Source organism: Manis pentadactyla, chromosome 4, assembly GCF_030020395.1.
Source record: "Manis pentadactyla isolate mManPen7 chromosome 4, mManPen7.hap1, whole genome shotgun sequence".
Lineage (NCBI taxonomy): Eukaryota > Metazoa > Chordata > Mammalia > Pholidota > Manidae > Manis > Manis pentadactyla.
The window spans coordinates 185348288-185367529 of NC_080022.1; the positions used below are offsets into that span (position 1 = coordinate 185348288).

Sequence of the window (19242 nt, forward strand, 5' to 3'; positions counted from 1 at the left end):
GGGGAGACAGGCAAGGGGCAGGTGGCAGGCAAGGACCGAATGAGCATGTACACACACAGGAAGAACGAGTCTGTTTAATGACAAGGCTGGGTCTTGTTACAAACATCAGAAACTACAAAAGGACAGGCAGTTACACAGATGGCTGCATGAGGGTGGGACGGGAGGGGACACAGGCACAGTAACCACGGCAGCAAAACATCCTTGAGGACAATACACATGACCAAGGGGCACACACGGGGGGCTCCCCAGCAAGTCTGACCCACATGGATGGACGGGACCCACTGCCAGCGAGCAGCCGGGAGGGCTGGGGGAGGGAGGCCCCTTAGCCCTCAAAGCTCCAGTATGACATGGAGGCATCTGGCCTGTCACCACTGCCCTGCCAAGACTGGCTTAGTGGCCAAGGCAGCAGGGGCTGCCATTCCAGGTCTCCTTACCATGGCCCCTCTCCCAGGGCAGACCTCTGTCCAGACCTCTGGCCCTGTCTGCCTCACCCATTTTGGAGCAAGTCAGGGAGCCACATTTATGCAGGTTGGTAGTGGGAAGAGCCAACTCCCTTTTGCCTAGAAGTGGAGAACAGGAATGCAGGGAGGTGGCTGGCAAATGGGCTGTGCTGTGCTGGGAAGCTGGGTCACCCCAACCCTGCCCACAGACCCAGATCCTCTCTGGTGATGTGGAATCCCCACCTCTGCCTGGCCACTCTGTTCTCTGCCCAGAGCATTACCAGGACCCCAGATCTTTCTCAAATGTGGCCCCGGAGAGGGTAGCGTGGCCGGTGGGCTGTGGACGAGACAGGAGATGGAGGAACAGGTTACAAGTGGCATGGAGTGGGACAGGGAACCTGGGGGACAGGAGAGAGGGACCAGGACAGCAAGAAAAGACACCATCTGCCAAGAAAAGACCCAGTGCAGTGCACTTGAGAGCAGCCCGCTAGACCCAAGTTCCCTTTCTGCTAGTTAAGAACCTGCCGTGTGGCCTCAGGCAAGTCAGTTGGCCCATCTGGACCCCAGATCTTTCTCAAATGTGGATGACGTCTGCCTCCTTACCCCACACACAGATGGGAGAACCAAGCCTTCACATGTGCCTGCAGATATATGTTATAGATATGTACGTGTGTATATATAGAGTTAGATGTATTTATACAGAGATTGTATATAGAATATACCTAAATATATGGCAGATGTGTGTGCGTGATACTCTAGATAGCTGATGTGGACACCCACAGGCTGGCCGGGAAGACAAAAACAGGGCTGGTTTACTTCTGGAGAGACTCACAGACTTGTCCCCATCCCTGCCAGCTGACCAACTAGGTCTCTAACAATGAGTAGAAAAGCTAAGAAGAGCAGGCCCAGCTCTGCAAGGAGGAAGGGTCCCCTACCCCCGCAGGCCACCCACTGCTGAGCTGTGGTCAGCATCCAGGCGGCCAGTGCCACCTCCCGGCGGCTCCAGGGGGGACTGTGGCCGCTGTGGAGGCTGCCTCTTTCCAGGAAGACGAGCCAGGGATTCCTCCAGCTTCCTTGGCACCCAGAAATGGAGGGACAAGGAGGGTCTTCAGAACTCGGCCTTCTGCTCAAGGTGCTGTCAGGGAGAGAGGGGAGGAGAGAGGGGGTCCTATGGCCCCGGAGAGGGCAGCGTGGCCGGTGGGCTGTGGATGAGATAGGAGATGGAGGAACAGGTTACAAGGGGCATGGAGTGGGACAGGGAACCTGGGGGGCAGGAGAGAGGGACCAGGACAGGAAGAAAAGCACCATCGCCAAGAGACCCAGTGCAGTGCACTTGAGAGCAGCCCGCTAGACCCAAGTTCCCTTTCTGCTAGTTAAGAACCTGCCGTGTGGCCTCAGGCAAGTCAGTTGGCCCATCCGGACCCCGGATCTCTCTCAAATGTGGACGACGTCTGCCTTGCCTGCCTCTGTGAGAATCGAGTGACATCAACTGTGTGAAAGCGTTTCACAAACTGCAAACCATACAGATGGGAGCTCTTTTCCTATTGATTCTGAGATGCATGCACTCTCTGGTGGGCCTGTCTGGTACTCCCTCTGGCCACCCACAGGCATTCTCTGTATGTGCAGCCTCCTGGCACTCGCCACCATACCCCCATCCTCCCAACTCCCACGACGGCACCCCCCCCCCAAAGCAAAGACAGTTCAGTAAACAGAGGCGTCTGGCCCGCCACTGCTTCCTGATAAGAGACGCTGGATGGAGGCCCTCTAGGACTCTGCTGTCACTCCCTCCCCCACTCTGAGGCCGCGCGGACCTCCGCAGTGGGTTGGGCCTGGAGGGCCAGGCCCGGGGGACATGCCTTCTTGGGGGCCACACCTGGGCACTCAGGGGACCAGAGTTGGGGACAGAGTGTGCAAAGGGATGAGAGGACAATCCCCATGACTTCGCAGCTGGGGGAACCCACACACGGGGCGCCCAGGCCTCGTAGTTGCAGAGCCCCAGCCAGTCACAAGGGCAGCCCATCTCCATCCAGTCCACACAGAGCAGAAACAGGCAGTTTCCTAATGTTTGGGGTTTGGCGAGATTTGAGTCCCAGGGGTCCAGCTGGGGCAAGAGGGGGGAGGGGACAAGACTTCGTTTCGGGAAACGTCGTCCATGTGTTTCTGATTCACTGGGGCTTGTACCGGCCAGCTCTCTCTCTCCGGTCCCTCTAGGCCCCTGTAAAACAGCCTTTTTCTCTAGAAGCAGGAAGTCTTGTCTCCTGGCTGTAAACAAGCTCATCTTTGGCGGCAGGGCCTGCCTGGGGAGAGGCGTGGGAGGGGAGGGCAAGCCCCCTCCCCCCCACTGACCCCTGGCTGCTTCTGGCGGTGCCAGCACCTCCTCTGGCAGGTAAAAACCTGCCTCTTCCCGTCCCCCGGGTCTGGGGCAGGCCAGGGCCCAGCTGCGCACATCTGGAATCACTGCCGGGCCACAGCCCGCAGCTCCCCAGGACTCCCTGTCCCTCTCCTGGGGTGGCGGCGGTGGGGGAAGGGGGCAAGAGAGCAGGCTGGGGCCGGCGCGGTCCGTGGCAGGAAGGTCGGCAGGCCTGGCCCCCCGAGGCTGTCCTCCGGGGCTGGGCCGGGAGGCCTGTGAGCAGGAGGTCCTCCAGCTCCCTGAGCTCCGAGTCCTGGGAGGAGACGCCGCTCTTTCCATGGGAAACTGCTGGGAAAGTCTCTCTACAACGCGTGTCCCAAGCCGCTGGCTGACCCTTGCTTCCCTTTCCCGCCCACGCTCCTCTCCCTCCTTCCTACTCCGGCTGGCCTCCACCCCTCCATTGAGCTCCCAGAGCTGGCCGCCCCTTGGGGGCCCCGGCAGGCCGGAGTGTTCCCAGCCGCCGTGTCTGGGGGCCGTCCTCCCTTCAAGCTCCGAGTCAGTTGGAGTCACTGAGGCCGCCACCCTCCTTGGGCCAGGCTCTTGGGGCTCTCACCCCGGAACTGGGCACCTGGCCTCCGGGGTCAGCTCAGGAGTAAACAGCCCTTGCCAGGGTGTGGGGAGCAGCGCCCATGCAGGCCGTGCATGGGCTCAGGCGTGTGCCTGCGTGTGCACGTGTGCTCGTGATTCTCCCTGCTCCGGCCCTGTTGAGGCAGAGGCGGGAGGGAGCACTAGGCAGCATTAGATGGAAAGCAGCCCCATGTGATTGGTACCCAGGGAGGAAGTGGCTGGAGCTGGCCTGGGCTGCCTCTGGGCCTGATGAGCTGGCCTTCCTGCCTGGGGCAGCCACAGTCTTGGGGTGCTCTGGGCGTTCCTTTGTAGGGCGGGGATGACTCTGCCTGAGGACAGCTTGTCCTGGGCTCACAGCTCTGCACAGACACGCACAGGGGCATTGCGTGAGAGCTGGCTCTTCTACAGCACCTGTTAGACGTGTCAGGCCCCAGACCCAGCCTTTTGGAAGGGTTCTTGCCCTGGCAGTCAGCCCCTGGGCCCCAGGAAAGATGGGAGGTAGAAGAGGACGTGGCAGGGAGACTGCCCGGCCCACCCTCACCCCTCCTCACGTGGTGGCGTTGGGGACCTGCTGTACCCAGCCCACTTCCTTGTAGGCAGCGGTCACGTGACTGTAGATGAGGCCACGCAGCTTGGCCCAGGCTCTCTGAGTCTCAGGTGGGAAGTCATTGGCAAATTCTTCGGCGATCACCTCCAGAATGACCCCAGAGAGGATCTGGGGACAAAGGGAGGAAGGGGGAGTAAATGCCTGGGCTTCTGTCCCCTGAAGCCCCTGGGGCCCCCAGCACCCCTTCTGTTATTCGTCACACAACAACACTGGGGCCCTGGACCCAGCACCCGGATCCTGCTGCCCCTCCCTGCCATAGCCACTCCAGGGGAAAAGCAGTGCCCCAGGCGGGCAGTTGCCCTCTGGAGCCTGGGGCTGGGGGCAGGGTGGGCGGGATGTGGGCAGCACCCACCACGGCCTACCTTGAAGTACACAGGCTCCACCTTGTGCTTGAGGGCATGGGCTTTGCCCACGAGGGCGAGCACCGAGGACACCTTCTCAGGGTCATGTAGGTTCTCCACGACAGTATTGAGGGCCCCCATGACCCGGCAGGCGTGCTTCCTCAGCTGGGGGCTCCGCTCCATTTCCAGGGGCTCCTCCATGTGCTTGAACTGGCTGAAGTACTGCTTGGCTGACGGGAAGTTCACAAAGAACCTGGAGGAAAGGAAGGGGGGCGGTCCTGGAGCGAAGGCCGGGACATGAGGGTGTGCAGTGGGAGGGGCAGGGCCCCCCCCATTATTGTGGCCGTCCCTGAAAACACAGACCTTCCCTCTGAGCTCATTCACAAGCAGCCCCCTACCCACGTTCTGGCCATTTCTAGCCACCAGACTTGCTCAGGCCGGCAGCTTCAACTCCCAGGCCTCTACCTTCCCTGCTTCTTGCCTCGTTTCCAGACCCTACGTGCCCTTCAGGTCCTGCCCCAGTCATGGCAGAGAAGGTAAGAGCTCTAGTTCTGGAATCCCAGCTGGTGTGGCCTTGGGCAAGTCATTTAACTTTTCTGAGCCTCAGTTTCTTCTCCCACGAAATGGGCATCATTGTTCCTATCTTGTGTGTGACTGTGAGGCTGAAAGGAGGAACTGAGCAAGGAGCCCTCAGCACAGTGCAGACATGGGATCGGCAAGTGCCAGGCTTAGCTACAGCAGAGTGACAGCTCTCTTTTAAAAAAGTAAAGCCCAGGTGGCAGCTCAGGGCACCAGCCGACGGGGGCAGTGGGGCTCAGCCAGCCTCTCCCCTCTTCACTGCCCTGCTTCCCTCCTCAGCCTGCAGTAGAAACTGACCGGCTGATTTGAATTAACGCCCGCTGACTTCACCTGCCTGGTGTCTTTCTGTGATACTTCACATCTGCCCATACGTCTTCCCTCTCTCACAGCCGGGGCACTCCTGGGGGCAGACCCAGGTCCTTCCCTTCTTCTTCCACTCCAGTTTATCTGAAATTCTCTAATTTCCCCCAAATACCACTTTCATTAGGTGACTGTCATGCTCAAACACATCCAGTGGCTCCCTATTGTCCACTGGACAAAGTCAAAGTCCTTAACGGAGCATCCTAGGCATCTCGCACACTCCCACACCCAGCTCCCCAAGCTCATGTCCACGCTCTCCCCTGCACTCGTGCCCTCTGGGCTCCAGCCCGGCAGCCCCGCTCGCCCTGCTAACATCCTCACTCGGTCCCCGGGCTGGCCCTGCCTCTCCCTCAGCACCCAGGCTGGCCCAGGCCTACTGCTTTCCTCCTCAAGGTCACTAGTGGGCTCCCTGCCACCTTTTACTAAGTCTTGCCTTTCTGCCTGTTGGACTGGGCCCCACAGCCCAAGGGCAGAGCTCAGTGCCCGGCATCCTCCAACCCGTCACCCTGGCCCAGGGCCCTGCAGTCTGCAGGGTGGCGTTAAGGACGCTTGCACTCTCTCTTCTAGCCAGAGCTGGACATGATGGGAGGGCCAGGCACAGGCTCAACCAGAACTTAGGTAGTTTAGCTGAAGCCTCAGAGAATGTATGGAATGTCTTGGGCCTGTTTTTCCATGTTGTTTCACACCTTTGGCGAGCCTCCCTTCGTGATCAGAGCTGATAATTTGCCAAAACAATCCCTTGGCCAGGGGTCAGTCTCAGATCTGAGAGCTGGAACAGGCGTGTAAAGAGCATCTGGCCTAAGCCTTCCCTTCAGGCAGGAAAGCGGCTGCTGGTGGAGGAGTGGCTGGGACACAGTCCATGTGGAGCCCTGGGAGGGCCCCTCTTGGAAGCCAAGTGTGACCTTGGGCGAACCACTTCACACCTCTGTCTGCAAAAGTGTGACAGGACTCCCTCCCAATCGATACTTCACAGATACACCATGAGGACAAATGAGGCAAGAGTCTGAAAATATCCTGGACTTTTCTGGAGAAGCATTGTAATGAAAGACAAATGTAAAACATTCAATGAGGAGCTCACACTTTGGGGGTTTTACACTACAACATCGTGATTTCTATTTGCCTTGTGTGCCACAATGTGCACAGAAAGCATCTCCACCTGGTATTTAACTGCCACAACTAAATAGGTATTATAGCCATTTTACAGAAGAGGAAATAACAGGAAACTTACTGAGCACTTACTATGTCATCTCATTAATCTCTGCAATACCCTCCTGAGGATGGCACTTTTGTCCCCACATTCTGGATTAGAAGTTGATGCCCAAGGTTGCCCGGTGAAGGAGGTGGAGGGCCAGGAAGGAGCCCAGGCGGTCCCTGTTTTGACGGATTCCCCCCGAGACTGCTCTGCAGTGGGGGGTGGGGGCACAACAGCTCCTGGGATCCGGTGAGTCTCCTGCCTCAGCACCTGTGCCTGAGGAGTGATGGCTCCAGGGAGCCTGTCTCCCAGGCTAGGGGAGTCTGGGGGCAAAGTGCCCTGCACCTTCATCTCGGCTTCTCTCCCTAGCACCCCCAGGTGTCCTCCTGAACCTCCCAGCTGGGCCTGTGCTGGGGAGAAGCCTCAGCAGCCGGCCTTGGGAGCTTCTCAGCTTCCAGGAGAGCCTGAAATAGGTTGTCTGTGTGTGAGGGGGTAGGCGCCAGAGTCACAACCAGGAGAGAGCCTCTGTAGAGCAGGGGTGTTCCCTCTTGGTTGTGGAGGTGTGGGGTTGGGCTCAGACCACGGCACCTCCATAGTGGCTGCTAACTCCTGGATTGGTGGGGGGGTGGGGGTGCGGCTGGCCTCAGCTCAGTGTGGAGGGAGAGGGTGAGAGTGCTGGGTGAGAGGGCTGGAGTCCTGGGCTCTCACTGGGGCCTGTCCTTGTGATATGCTGGTGAAGACAGGAGGGAGTGGTGACAAAACTGAGGGGCACAGGATTTGGGGAAGGCCCTTTCGGATACCTGAGAAGCTATCTGTTTTGCCCTTACCCACCTTTAAGATGCACCCCATCACCTGCCACAACTGGCCAGGGCCAGGGGCAGATAGCAAGGGAAGGAGAAAAAGGAAAAACAGGCTGGTGGGGCATAGGGCTGCCAGGGGCAGCAGGGGTGGGTCAGGTGGAGGATGGCTGGGTATCTAAATGCTATCGCAGGTTTTGCCCGATTAACTGTGGGCCTCTTTCTGAACACTGAGCATACTGGCAAACGCCACCCCCAGCCCAGCCCCAGCCTGGCTAGGAGTCAGAGAGGGAAAGGAGAGGGGTGCAGAGAGAGAGAAAACCTTGACTAGGGCTCAGGAGCAGCTCAGCATTCAGTTCCTTACTCTGCAACCCCCATTCCTGGGGAGGCTGGATGGTACCCCAGGAGCTGGATACTGAACACATCCCCCACACATCCTCACTGGTGAGTGCAGGGGGTTTGGTCTGGTGAACTCAGCCTCATTTCCTCTCAGTGACCCATGTGTGCACTTGGGTGCACCCTGAGACCTGGTTGGCCCATGGGTGCCGACATCCACAGCTGAGAGCCACCCTCCAGGGTGCAGTCCATCTGTGACGCCCCTACCCACCACGTGCTTGTGTGGGTGCTCGCATGTGCGGGTCTGCATCTCCGAATGTCTGATAGCTTTGGGATCTGAAAGCCCCTCTTAGCTTCCCACCACCCCAGTTGTGTCTCTGGGCCTGGGAGCTGCCGAGATAGCTGCCCCTTCCTCAGGAGTCCTCAAAGTCAGGAGTGCTGCTTGCTCTTCTTCCTCCAAAATTTGTTTCTAAGTTGGAATTAGATCATATCAGTATGGAGCTGGGTAGGTCCCAGGCTTGGGAGAGGCGGAAGGGAGGGAGTGTGCGGGAGAGAGGAGCTGGGGCCAGGGCCAGGGCTGGGGCCAGGTCTGGAGACAGGCACGCACCTCAACTATCCTTTCAATTAGCAAGGCTTCACCCGCTCTTCAAGTAAGTAGACTGCCCTGCTCTGTCCTAGATTTGACAGCTGCACTCTGCCAGTAACGGGGGGTTGAGGGTGAGTGTGGGTCTGGGGCCTCTCTGCCCGCACCCCTAAGGACCAGAATGTGTGGCAAGAGAGCATCGCTCTTTAGTTTCTAGCTTGCGGGGGTCGGGGACACTAACCACATAGGAATGGTGTGCACCCTGGTGTGTAGGTGTAACAGCGTCGCTCTGTGAGTGTTCCTCATGGGCGTGTGGTGCCTGAAAGACCCGTGAGCCCAAGACTATGGCCCTTCCTCTTCAGGTGGAGGTTTCAGGGTGGGGCCCTGTCTTCTGAAGCTTCTCCCCTCCCTCCAGCAATCTCAGAGGGCTGGCAGCTAGAGGACTGTCTGATTCTCCACTCACCTGTGCCTCCCTGGAGAGTGGAGAGTGCCCTGCTGCTGGCCTGTCCCCTCGGGGCAGGAAGAGGCCAGCTGGGAGAGCTGGACCCCGGGGGTCTACTGTTTCTGACCTATAATCTCTTGTCCTTTGCTCTGTTCTTCCAAGGTGCTTTGAATATAGAAAGAGGCCGAGATGGAGAGAGGGGTCTTCTTGGCTGAGCTTCAGTTTTTCCGACTCTAAAAAGGGGAGCCCCCAATGCCCCCATATAAAGGGCTGATAAAATGTGGGTCGTTAATGGTATGGTTGGGTGGCTAGGGTCCCCAGTGAGACAGCATGGCTGGCTGAGCCAGTTGTTCTAAGGCCAGGGAAGAGAAGGGGGTCAGAGGTGCCCTCTTCAGCTGGCTTCTAGTTCCTGGTGAACCCTGCGCCCAGAGCCAGGGCTTCACCTCCAGGGCATCCCATGCTGCCTGCACCCCCGGCTAGCCCGGCGCAATAGCTGCTGGGGAGGTGGCGCTGGAGCTCGGACCCGGGGCCCAAGCCGCCCCTGCCCGGAGCCACTGCCGCCCTCCCTGCCCCCGGGCCTAGCCAGGCCAGGGCGACACCTACCTCACCAGGATGGCCACCCCCACGTCCTCGCAGTTGGCATAGAGCCGGGCCCACGTAGCCTGCACCGCCTTCCTCTCTGCCTCGGACAGCTCCTCGCTCCGCTCCCTGCGCTCGATCTCCATCTCGCCTGGCACTTTCTCCATGAGCAGCTCCAAGCCCAGCCCGGCTTCGTTCAGCGGCAGCGGGGCGCGGGCGCGGGGCGCTGGGCGCGGGGAGCCGGGGCCGGCTGCGTGCGCGGCTGGCGGGCGGGCGAGCGAGGGGTAGAGCGCGCCGGAGGGAGGGAGCGTGTCTGTCTGTGCGCGCCGGGTGTGTGTGTGTGTGCGCGCGTGTGTGTGTGTGTGTGTGTGTGTGTGCAGGGTATATGTGCGGGGGGCGGGGGACTGCGAGCCGGGGGCGGGGATGTGGTCTGCAGGAAAAATGTTGAAAAATAAATCCGATCCAAACCCCTAACCCCGTGTCCATGAGCCGGTTCCGGCAAGGTGAAGGCTGGTCGGGGTGGGGGCGACGCGGCTGGCGCCCGCCCGCCCACCCGCAGAGGCCACCGCGGACTTTGAGCGCCGGGCGGGGCTGGGGCGTAGGTGCACCGGGAGTGCAGGGGGGTCGCGGGAGAAGGGCGGTTACGCGGCGCGGGGTGGCGCGGGCCACACAGGAGTGTGCCTCGGCGGGTGCAGGTCTGGGGGTCCCAGGTCCCGGCTCAGCTGCGGGCGGTGTCGGGGCGCGTGCGTGTGTGCATCCTTCCTGAGATCGGGAATTGACCCAGAGTCAAACACTCCCAGGCATCTGCGGCGTGGCCGCCCGCCCGTGCGCCCGAGGGGGCGGACGCGAGCCCCTCTGGCGGCGGCGCCGTCTCAGTTGAGCTCCCGCTCGCTCCCGGTCTCTACCGAGCCAGCCGCTGGGGGTCGCGGCGCCGTTCGCAGCTCCGGACCCCAGGCTCTGGAGGGTTTAGGACTCGGGCGGTCTCCCTACTCCAGCACCTTACTGGAATCCACCGCTGCGCGGATGGGAGCCGGCTGTCCAACTCGAGCGCCAGAGGCCTGCGACCCCTTCCTTCCGGCCAGCACGTCCTCCCCCTCGGTGCACGCACATGGGGTCGGAAAGAAGTCCCTGGGTGGCTTATTAATGACAGAGGCAAGCAAAAAACAGGCGCTGCCCTGAATTCCGTTCCTGGTGGAAGAAAGTCAAAAGGAGAGCCAGCCGACCTGGCAAAGCAGACCTTGCGGCGGGGGGTGGGAGGGTCGGCCAGAGAAGCCTTGGGGAGACATCTCAGCCACCAAGGTCGCGATTAGGGAGGGGTCTGAGTATGGAGGAGACAAATTCTTATCCTGGTGGCTCTGCTCGGGGAGATGTGAGCACGATTGGACCCCAGGCAGGGATTGTGTCTGTAAGAGCCACAGGGTCCCTACCTGCAAGCAGCTGCTCAGTCCTGGGATGGCCAGGTCCCCCCTCTGATTCCCAATCCAAGCCTGATGCCGGAGGGGGCTGCAGCATCTGAAATGTGTGATGCCACATGTGGGGTGTGCCCAGTTCTAAGGCTCCTTGGTGACCGTACTTTTCCCAAGACTTTGTGTCCCACTGCTCAAGTAGTTTGGCTCTCCTCTTCAGCTTTGGTTTATGTGCTTATTTAAAAAATCGTATTGCAAAGTAGAGAGCCCAGGCAGCCCTCTCTGGAGCCCAGAGTTCAGTTAGCTTAGCTGGAATCGGGGCAGGGGACCTCTTGACATAGCCTCCATGTCACTTGAGGGAAGGGAAATCGAATGCCTTCTCCTGGGGGGTTTTTGGAGAGGGACAGAGGCGAGTGAGTGGGCTCAGCTTCTTATCTCACTCTCAGACCCATGCCTGCTCCACACAGTGCCTGTTCCGAGAGCGAGCACTCCACGCTGGGCTATACTCCTCCGATAGTTTCCCAAAGCTGGTGAGTGGCCTTCCAAATGGCTGCCCAAGAGACTCCACTGGGATGTAGAAAGAAAACAGGAGAAACCTTAGTTCCATTTATTTTTATCTCATGCTTTACAAGTTTATGTATGTCCACAGGGCAGGATTGTATCTGCTCAGTAGTATATTATAGCATTTCCATGTGGATACACATCTATTTTGAAAGTGCACACTTAAGTTGTGCATTTTACCAAAGAGGGTATATAATCAGAAATGCTTGGAGAAGAATGTCTGGAGGGTAGAGCTGAACCACTTAGCCAACCCTTTACTCTCTGGCCTCCCTCATCTTTCTGGCTTCATCCTCTGCAATTCTTCCCCTCTCCTCCCCTGTGACATCATTGCTCCAACACCACTCAACTTCTAGTTGCTGGAACATGCCCGGCACTATCACATCAGCACTGCTGGCTGTCTTCTGTCTAAGGCCCATCCTTCCTTGAACGCTCCCAAATCCAGCTCCTCTTTGAAGCTTCCTCTGATGCTCGCAGCAACTAGAGGGCTTTGTAGGCACCTTTAATGGCCTAAGTCACTGTGCTGTGGTCATTTGTCTAACTTGCCAGCGTGCTTGTCTAGACTATAAGCCCCTTGAGGGTCAGGCCCAGGTCTTAGTCATATCTACATCCAGAACAGATTGAAGCCAATTTACCCTGCCTCTCAGGGGGACAACCTGGGCACAGTGAGGTTAATCAGTCTTCACAAGGTCGGGGCTGCTGACCCCACTAAGCAGCTTGAGCCTCCTAATCCATTGCCAGCAGGAAGCTCAGGACAGAGTACGGCTTGTGAGAGCTGGCGGGGGCCATTCTGGCCTTCTTCTGCAGACTCAGTCTGGGAGGGGATGGGGCAGCTGCGTCATGTGCACCACCCTCTTGCTGCTCAGCACGTTGGCCATGCTCTGGCGCCGGCGATTTGCCAACAGGGTCCAACCGTGAGAAACCTTTGGGCCATGGGGTGGGGAGAAGCTATTGGGCCAGGCTCCAGCCAAGCTGAAGGTGGGTGGGGGCTGCCTGTAACTCCAGAGAATCCCAGAGAGTTTCCCCTGACAGTAGGGGGAATTTGCTCAGAGACACTGGTTGCTGCCTCCAGCCCCAGTCCAATGTGGCTAGGCCTTGCAGAGAAGCAGCAGAGGGGTCGGGGTCTGGGTGCTGCCCACAGCCCTTCCTGTCTCTTCTTTCCTCCCACAGGGAGCCCAGTGGAGTAGATGGGGCAGTTATGGGCAGCAGCTTGGAAACAGACCTCCAGTCCTCAGGCAGGTAAGGCCGAAGAGAGTCTGGGGGGGAGGAGTGAGGGTGCTGTCAAGGAAGCTGCTCCTGTTCCGTAGGGCTGTTCAGGACTGTGTGCTCGCCCCTGGCCCCAGCCACCCTGGCACTTGTACGCCTGCCGGGCAGGCTGAATGTGTTTTCTCCAGCTGGGAGCAGGAGTCCCCAGCCTCTCCTCTGCACCAGAGCTACTTTGCCTTGCTTGTCCAGTGCAAGGGTGGTCCCCAGGGTCCCTTCTGTTGGAAGGCGAAGGGGGAGTGGAGAGAGGGATGAGGCAGAAGCAGCTCTGCGTGGCTTTGCTTGCCTTCCCTTCCCCCTCCCTCTCCTGCTGTCCCCACCCAGCCTGAGCGCCTCCACTGCCTGAACCTTCCGCAGGATTCGCTGTCCAGTCCCCAATAGAAGGCACAGAAGGAGCATGACATCATCGGCACTGAGTGCCATTGGCTGGGCAGCCCCCGAGGCAGGACGCTGTCTCCGGTGGCCACAAAGTTAACTCTTCCTAGGCTGGTGCCATGTGGCTTTTACAAGGGGTGAACTTTGGGGAACTTTGGACTTTTCCTTCCCTGGATGAACCGTGTCCTTTGATGAGAAGGGCTCCTATCCTCAGCACAACACTGGAAAATCAACAAATACTTAGTGAGAACATACTGGCATGTTCTTTTGTGCCTAAGACCCGCCTAGTGTAGGAGACCTATCTGCAGAGTGACAGTCTCTCCCACAGAAGCATCTCCTAGCCCCTCAGTACTGTTGCTGCTTCTCTCACTCCTAGTGAGGCAAAGAGCTTGACACCCCTGGGCTCCAGGGCCCCCGAAGGAGGGTGTCTCCCCACAGGGCTCAGGCATTCATCATGCAGTGGGCCCCTTAGAGATGTGGAGCCTGGCAAGCTCAGAACTGGAGTCTTTCTCTCTGTCTAGGCCCCTGGTTTCTCAGTCCGGGATTCCCTGGGGTTCTGAATGCCAGAAGGCCCACTGGGGAGCCCTGGGCACGAGCAGGAAACAGGCATTTCTGTGAAAGCCTTCCTCAACATCTAGGCTGGCTGAGATGGTCACAGTTGTGCATAACCACTACTTCTGGTGAAATGGGCAGACATATGTAAAATGACCATGACTGTGCTTCACATGTAGGAGGCCCTAAATAAATTTGGGTCTGGAGCTGGGCAGCCAGAGTTTTAACCCTGGCTCTCCTCTATCTGAGACTTTGGGAAAATTATGTAATCTTTTTATTTCTATGTAAACTGGGATTAACAACAGCATGGCTGTGGTGTGTCTGTGAGTTTAAATTGAGAGTCTCGTAAAGTACCAGGCACAGAACATCTGCTCAGTAAATGCTGGCTGTTCTCTTGTCATCTGACACTTGATCAGCCTTTGCACTTTCCCAGAGGTTTCTCACATATTAACTTACTTGGAAGTCAACAGCCCCAAACGGTCGGCAGAACAAGTGTTTCAGGCTATTGTTAACGGCAGGGTAAAGTGATGGACCCGGAGATGTAACCTACTTGCTCAAGGTCATCCATCCAATTTGTGGCTGATGTGAGGCTGACAAATCCCTGACTCCAGGCAGTCTGTCTCCTCTACATGGAACAGGCCTGGATTTCCTGTCAGGAGAGGAAAGCCACATCTGGGACCATCTGGCTAGGCCTGGACTGGCGTGGCTCAGCCAGTAGGAAGCTGCTGCCCATTAACCCCTTGGAACCCAGTCAAGTGGAAAAACTGGCCTAACATCTAACACCTTCTTGCAGATGATGGCTTCCCTGGACGGCTGGCCTAGAGGGGGCAGCAGTGGTAAAATTTCTGCTCTCCAATTCCACATTCATAAATTCCAACTGATTTCTTAGGTGCTACCCCTCAATAGGAGGGTGAATCACTAGGCATGGGGCAGGAGGAAGAGGAAGGCTAGAAATGTGGGGAAGTCATCCTCTCCAGTCCTCTGACTGTGCTTTTCTCTGTGTAGGGAGAAAGAGCCTCTGAAGTAAGCCCTCACCTCTCCATGTGGAGTTCAGCCCTGGGGACTGGGATCAACTGGCTCAGGCAGGTAAGGCCTACAGTACGCCTGGAGGGCAGAGGAGTGGGCTGGTGTTCAAGGAAGAATAGGGGAGGCCTGGCCAGGAGGGAGCAAAGCAAGTCATCTTCAGCTCTATGGTCATGGATGGAGGTTAAGAGTAGGAGGGTGGACACCTTTCAAGAGCTCCTACTTTGAACCTGTTATGTTCCAGGCCACAGGGAAAGAGTTGGTTTTAAGAGATCATTTTCTAGGCTTGGGGATGAGAGGGTGGTCATGCTGGGGGCCGGAGGGTAGTGGCAAAGGACTTCTAAGGGAGAGACGGTGTTCTGGAATGTGCCCTCCACAACACCAGCCCCCACCTTGGCACAGGCTGATCTGTTCTGGCTTTCTGTTTCAGCTCCTGTCCTTGGTTGCCCAGCACCCCATAAAGAGGCTGTGGTGGAAGCACTGGCAGCATGAGGGAGGATGGGAAAAAGCAGAGATGGGAGAAGGTGGGCTCCTTCCTTTCAGCCCCTGGACCTTCCAGTCCTCACACCCCCCAGGCCCGGCCTGGGGCTCCTGAGACAAGGCCTGGCTGGCGGAACAGGCAGAAGGGTAAAGACGTTCATTGCTCTGGGATGGGCTGGGCTCCCTCTGAGTCCCTGAGGCTGCTCAGAGGTAGGCCCAGAGGCAGGGACTCAGTGGGGTCTACGCAGTAAACTCTGGGGCAGCCCCAGCAGCCCAGTCTAAGGGCAGGAACAAGTAGGGAGTGAGAAGACCCCAGAACGTAGGACAGCTAACGGCTCTTGTCTGCTAAGGAAGGGCTTCCCATTTATTCTCTAATCTAATCCCCATGATAACCCACAGAGACTGGTTATTATCCACATTTTAGAAATGAGGACACAAAGAGAGAAGTTAAGTGCCCAATGTCACCTGGCTATTAAATGGGGGACCCCAGGCTTATATGGAGGCTGTAGAGTCCATGCTCTTAACCACTGTGACACAAGCCTGCCTGAAACTGCCTGGAAGTCTGCAGCTGTTTGGTGAGAGAGGGCCTTTCACGGGCCTGGTCCCCTGTCTCTGGCAGCTCAGTAGCTGTGGTTAAATCCCAGCTGTGCTTCAGGGCTGTGTGGTGTCAATTTGCCATGGTGGCACTCACTTCCTATGGCATTTTCCTCTCCTTGGTCCCCAGAGCTCACCCTGTCACTGGCTGCTCTGCTGCAATTATCAATAAGAAATGCCATTTGGATCTGTGATATGTCTCCCTGCAGCTGGATGGAAGCAGCCCACAGCCTGTCCTCCGAACGTGTTGTGTGTGTGTGCATGTGTGTGTGTGCTCCAAAGGGGCAGTAGCACGTGGGAAGGAAAAAGCATGACACTTGTTTTTGCCAATCTGCTGACTGCTCAGTTACCGTGGTGGCCTCCTTTGCCCCCAGCTGCTCTGACATTTCTCTCTCTTCACAGTCCTGCCTGATCCAGAGCAGAGATAAAAGCAGATTTCCGCTTCTGCTCCCTGAGATCCAGGCGCGGACCCTGTAGGCAGCTACTCCCCACTGTCTCCAAGGCATTCATCTTCCAAAGCCCCCCACCCCCACACGCACGTGCATCTCCCCTCCCCACCCAGCCCCCATTGCCCACCACAGTCCCTGCCCCTGCCTGTCAGGAAGCAGATGAGTTCTCCAGACAGCAGTCCCTCAGCCACCACTTCGCAGCTGAAGGGAAGGAAGGAAAGGGTGAGATGCGCAGGCAGAGGGCACCCACTCTGAAGCCACGGGGGAGGGCTGCTGGTACTGCGGGGAGCCTGGCAGTTCTGTGGGAGCCTCCAAAAAGTAGGGCAGAGTGCAGGCAGGGGAAGGGTGGCACCAGGGGAAGGAGCTCTGTGCCAGAACCAAGTCAGAGCCCCACTGCCCGCCTGACATGGGCCCTGAGTTCGTGACCACCTGTCTCAGCTCCTGTCAGCCTGTCTTTCTTCCGGAGGCATCAGCCTTCCTGGTGACAGGACTGTCAGGCTGAGGGCCAGAGGGCACTGTTGCTGGGACCCAGTCTCTTTCCTGATCCCATCTTTGCATTCATTCTCTAATCTGTTTGCCATGTTCCCGTCACTTCATCCCTGCCTCTGTTCTCTGCTACTTCTGAGTTGCCTGTCTCCTTCCACTGGTCTGGAGGAATTGTGGGGCCAAGGTCACCTAGCTGCACTGGGGCTGGCTCACAGCCCAGACACACATTCACCAAGTGACACTCCTTTGCGGCACTGCTCTAGGAACATGCTAAAGAGGCTGCTCTTCGTCCTGGATGAAGGGAGGGAAAACAGGAGGGAGGGTTATTGGTGACAGGAAAGGTGTCTGCCTGGCTTTGAGGGTGCCCGGTCCCTGGCAGCTGGGGTGCCATGTGGGCTGGGAGGGAGGGGCTCTCTCCCCCAGGGAGCAGGCTGGCTTTGGTGCGAGCAGATTGTGTTTACACCTTCCCCCTACACCCAGCCCACACTCGCCTCTTATTCCCAGGGCTCTCCCACCCCTGGGCTCTGCACAATCTGCACATTTGCAGCTACTGCTGCAGAAAGTTGCCGCCCTCAGCCTAGCACTTCTCCACAGAAGCTGCCTGGGACTGAGGCCCCCCCTTCCTCAGCCCACTCTCTCTCATCACAGATGCAGGACAGGGGTTGGTGTGAAGCCCATGGTGGGGGTGGACCCAGTGACCCCAAGAAGCTGAGTCCTTCTCCCCTCCCATTTCCTTGGAAAGAGCTGCTGCTTGGAGAGGGGAGTGGGAAAGTTCAGGAGTTGGTGGACTGACCGTCATAGGAGGGAGGAGATTCAGAGCAACTAGAGACAGAGCTCAGGCAGAGAGCCGTGTCACTCAGGGCCCAGCATTCTGCCCAGGAAATAACTAAGAGCAAGAAGTCCAGAGTCTTGAGTTCCAGATCTGAACCTTGACTCTGCCATGACATCCTACCTCTGTGGCCTTGGGTAACTGACTGAAGATCTCTGTTTTGGTTTCCTCATCTGTAAGATGGAAATAACAGCAACCTATCTCACAGAGTTACTGTAAGAGTTAAATTGGATAATGTGTGTAAAGTGCTTAGCATGCTTCCTAAGTGTTCAACATATGTGAGCTGTGTGATTGTGTTAGTGATCTGTCAATTACTGAACAATTAGTAATTCCAGAACAATTAGCAGATTCAGAACAGCTAGAGTCCTTTACCTTCTTACCCCAAGGCCCCTTCTGCCCTATCTTTCCAGACACAGAACAGCTGGGTGACAGGCAATTCTGACACAAGTTAGAGGATGGGGGTGGGGTTGGGGGACTGTTGGGTGGAGGATGCCTAGTAAGACCAAATGAGAGAGCATATCTGTGTGTGCCTAGAACCCTGTCCCAACCTCCAGTGGGAGTTCTGGCCTGGACACCTTTCCCCAACTGGCTGCTTCCCCAAATGAATCTCGGCTCCTAGAGAAGACAGGAGGTGGTTGCCCTGATGCTCTTCCATCCTGTCTGAATGCTGATCTTGCTGCTGGCTGGAGCCTGAGTGACAGGGAGAAGGCTGCTCTGAGCTGCAGGGCGGCCGAGGGAGCAGCTGGGAGCAGGAAGGTGCTATTGTCTGCTACTTCTGTGGCTCAGACTCAGTGTTGCTGCCAGTCTGTCCTGGAGATTGAAACATGACCAGACAGCTAATGAGGTGGTGGGGGTGCAGTTGGGTAGCAAGGGAGGCCACCATAGCAGCTGCTGCTGTCTTGTGTCACCCTAGGGTGCAGATGGGAGTACCTGCCCATCCCGAACATGGGGTTGTGTGCATGTGGGCATGATGGTCCTGGGCGGGGGCGTACAGCAGATGATCTGGTCCACGACTAGGTGGGCATTCGCCGAATATGAGGCAGGTGCAATGGCACAAGAGCAGGGTACTCCACTGGTCCCACAGGCTCCCAGGGCCCCCTTGCAGGGCCTCACTGTTAGGAAGAAGCCCAAGATCTTTAGCTAAAGGAAAGTAATACTTACCTGTGAGCCTCAAAAGAAGAAAGAAAGATGAAAGAATGGCCAAGTGGCTTACATTTGAGGTTTACGTTAATATGATACTTAATATTATTAAGAATGGCTAACATGTCTCAAACACTCACTATACACTAGGCACTGTGCCAAGTACTCTATTTGTAAACATTGTCTCATTTATGAGGCAGGAACAGTTGCTACCCTCATTTACCCAATTAGGAAAGTGAAGTTTATACAACTTGCTCAAGGTCACTCACAGCTGGTAGTGAAGCCAGGACTGGCACCTGGGCAATGTGACACCACAGCTTATGAACATGGTGTGGCACAGAAGGCGTGAGTCTGGAGTCGGCGGCTGTGAGGAAATCCTGGGTGTGATGGGCCTACCAAGGCACAGGTAACAAGAGCTGTGGCGCCACCCTGGGGTGCCTTTGCGGGCAGGCTGGCCGGGATTTGCCAGTTATTCCGACTGCTCTCTCTTCAGACAGAAACTCATCATTCAAGTGCAGATCAGACTCTGAGCCTTGAAAGGCTGGTCCTTGCCCGCCAGTTGAGGGGAGAGAGGAGGGCTACCTTTCTAGGATCTCCCATCCTCTTTGGGGACAAAGCAGTGGTCACTGGCAGGGATGACAGACAGTGTGAGGTCACTGCTCACAGCCACTGCTACCCTGTTGTCTCCTTCAATCAGGGGCAGAGGGCTGGGGAGAGGAAGGCAGCCAGCAGCCCAGCTGGAGAGGAGGAAGGCTTTGTTGCTTGTTTTTGCAGAGGGAAGGTAGGGTGTAGGGTATGGGGACCGAGGAGATGGCTTCAAGGGGGGAACCATTACTTGAGCTGGACACAGGAAG

General features: G+C 57.4%; 2 protein-coding genes across 8 annotated transcripts in view; one reads left to right on the top strand and one right to left on the bottom strand.

Annotated features, from left to right (window-relative positions):
* Window positions 1-56: 56 nt before the first annotated feature.
* Window positions 57-9557, bottom strand: CYGB (cytoglobin). Its single transcript, XM_036900325.2, has 4 exons — window positions 9258-9557; window positions 4387-4618; window positions 3969-4132; window positions 57-1642 (listed from the first exon to the last, which is right to left on the bottom strand). The coding sequence occupies exons 1-4, from the start codon at window positions 9398-9400 to the stop codon at window positions 1609-1611; spliced, it is 573 nt and encodes a 190-aa protein (XP_036756220.1). The 5' UTR covers window positions 9401-9557; the 3' UTR covers window positions 57-1608.
* PRCD (photoreceptor disc component) overlaps window positions 7203-19242 on the top strand; it is a 23557-nt gene continuing 11517 nt past the window's right edge. Inside the window, exons 1-4 of one of the 7 annotated variants that reach the window (XR_008997465.1) lie at window positions 7203-7737; window positions 12368-12436; window positions 14393-14473; window positions 14841-14934. Coding sequence is in view for 1 of the 7 variants with exons in the window: in XM_057501731.1 (XP_057357714.1) it covers window positions 12038-12111; window positions 12368-12436; window positions 14393-14414 (165 nt within the window). In the remaining 6 variants the exon portion in view is untranslated. Of the gene's footprint in view, window positions 7738-9734; window positions 12437-14392; window positions 14474-14840; window positions 15038-16085; window positions 16156-17782; window positions 18795-19242 lie in introns of those variants that run through there. The other 6 variants (XM_057501731.1, XR_008997466.1, XR_008997467.1 and 3 more) reach the window with 6 other exon arrangements.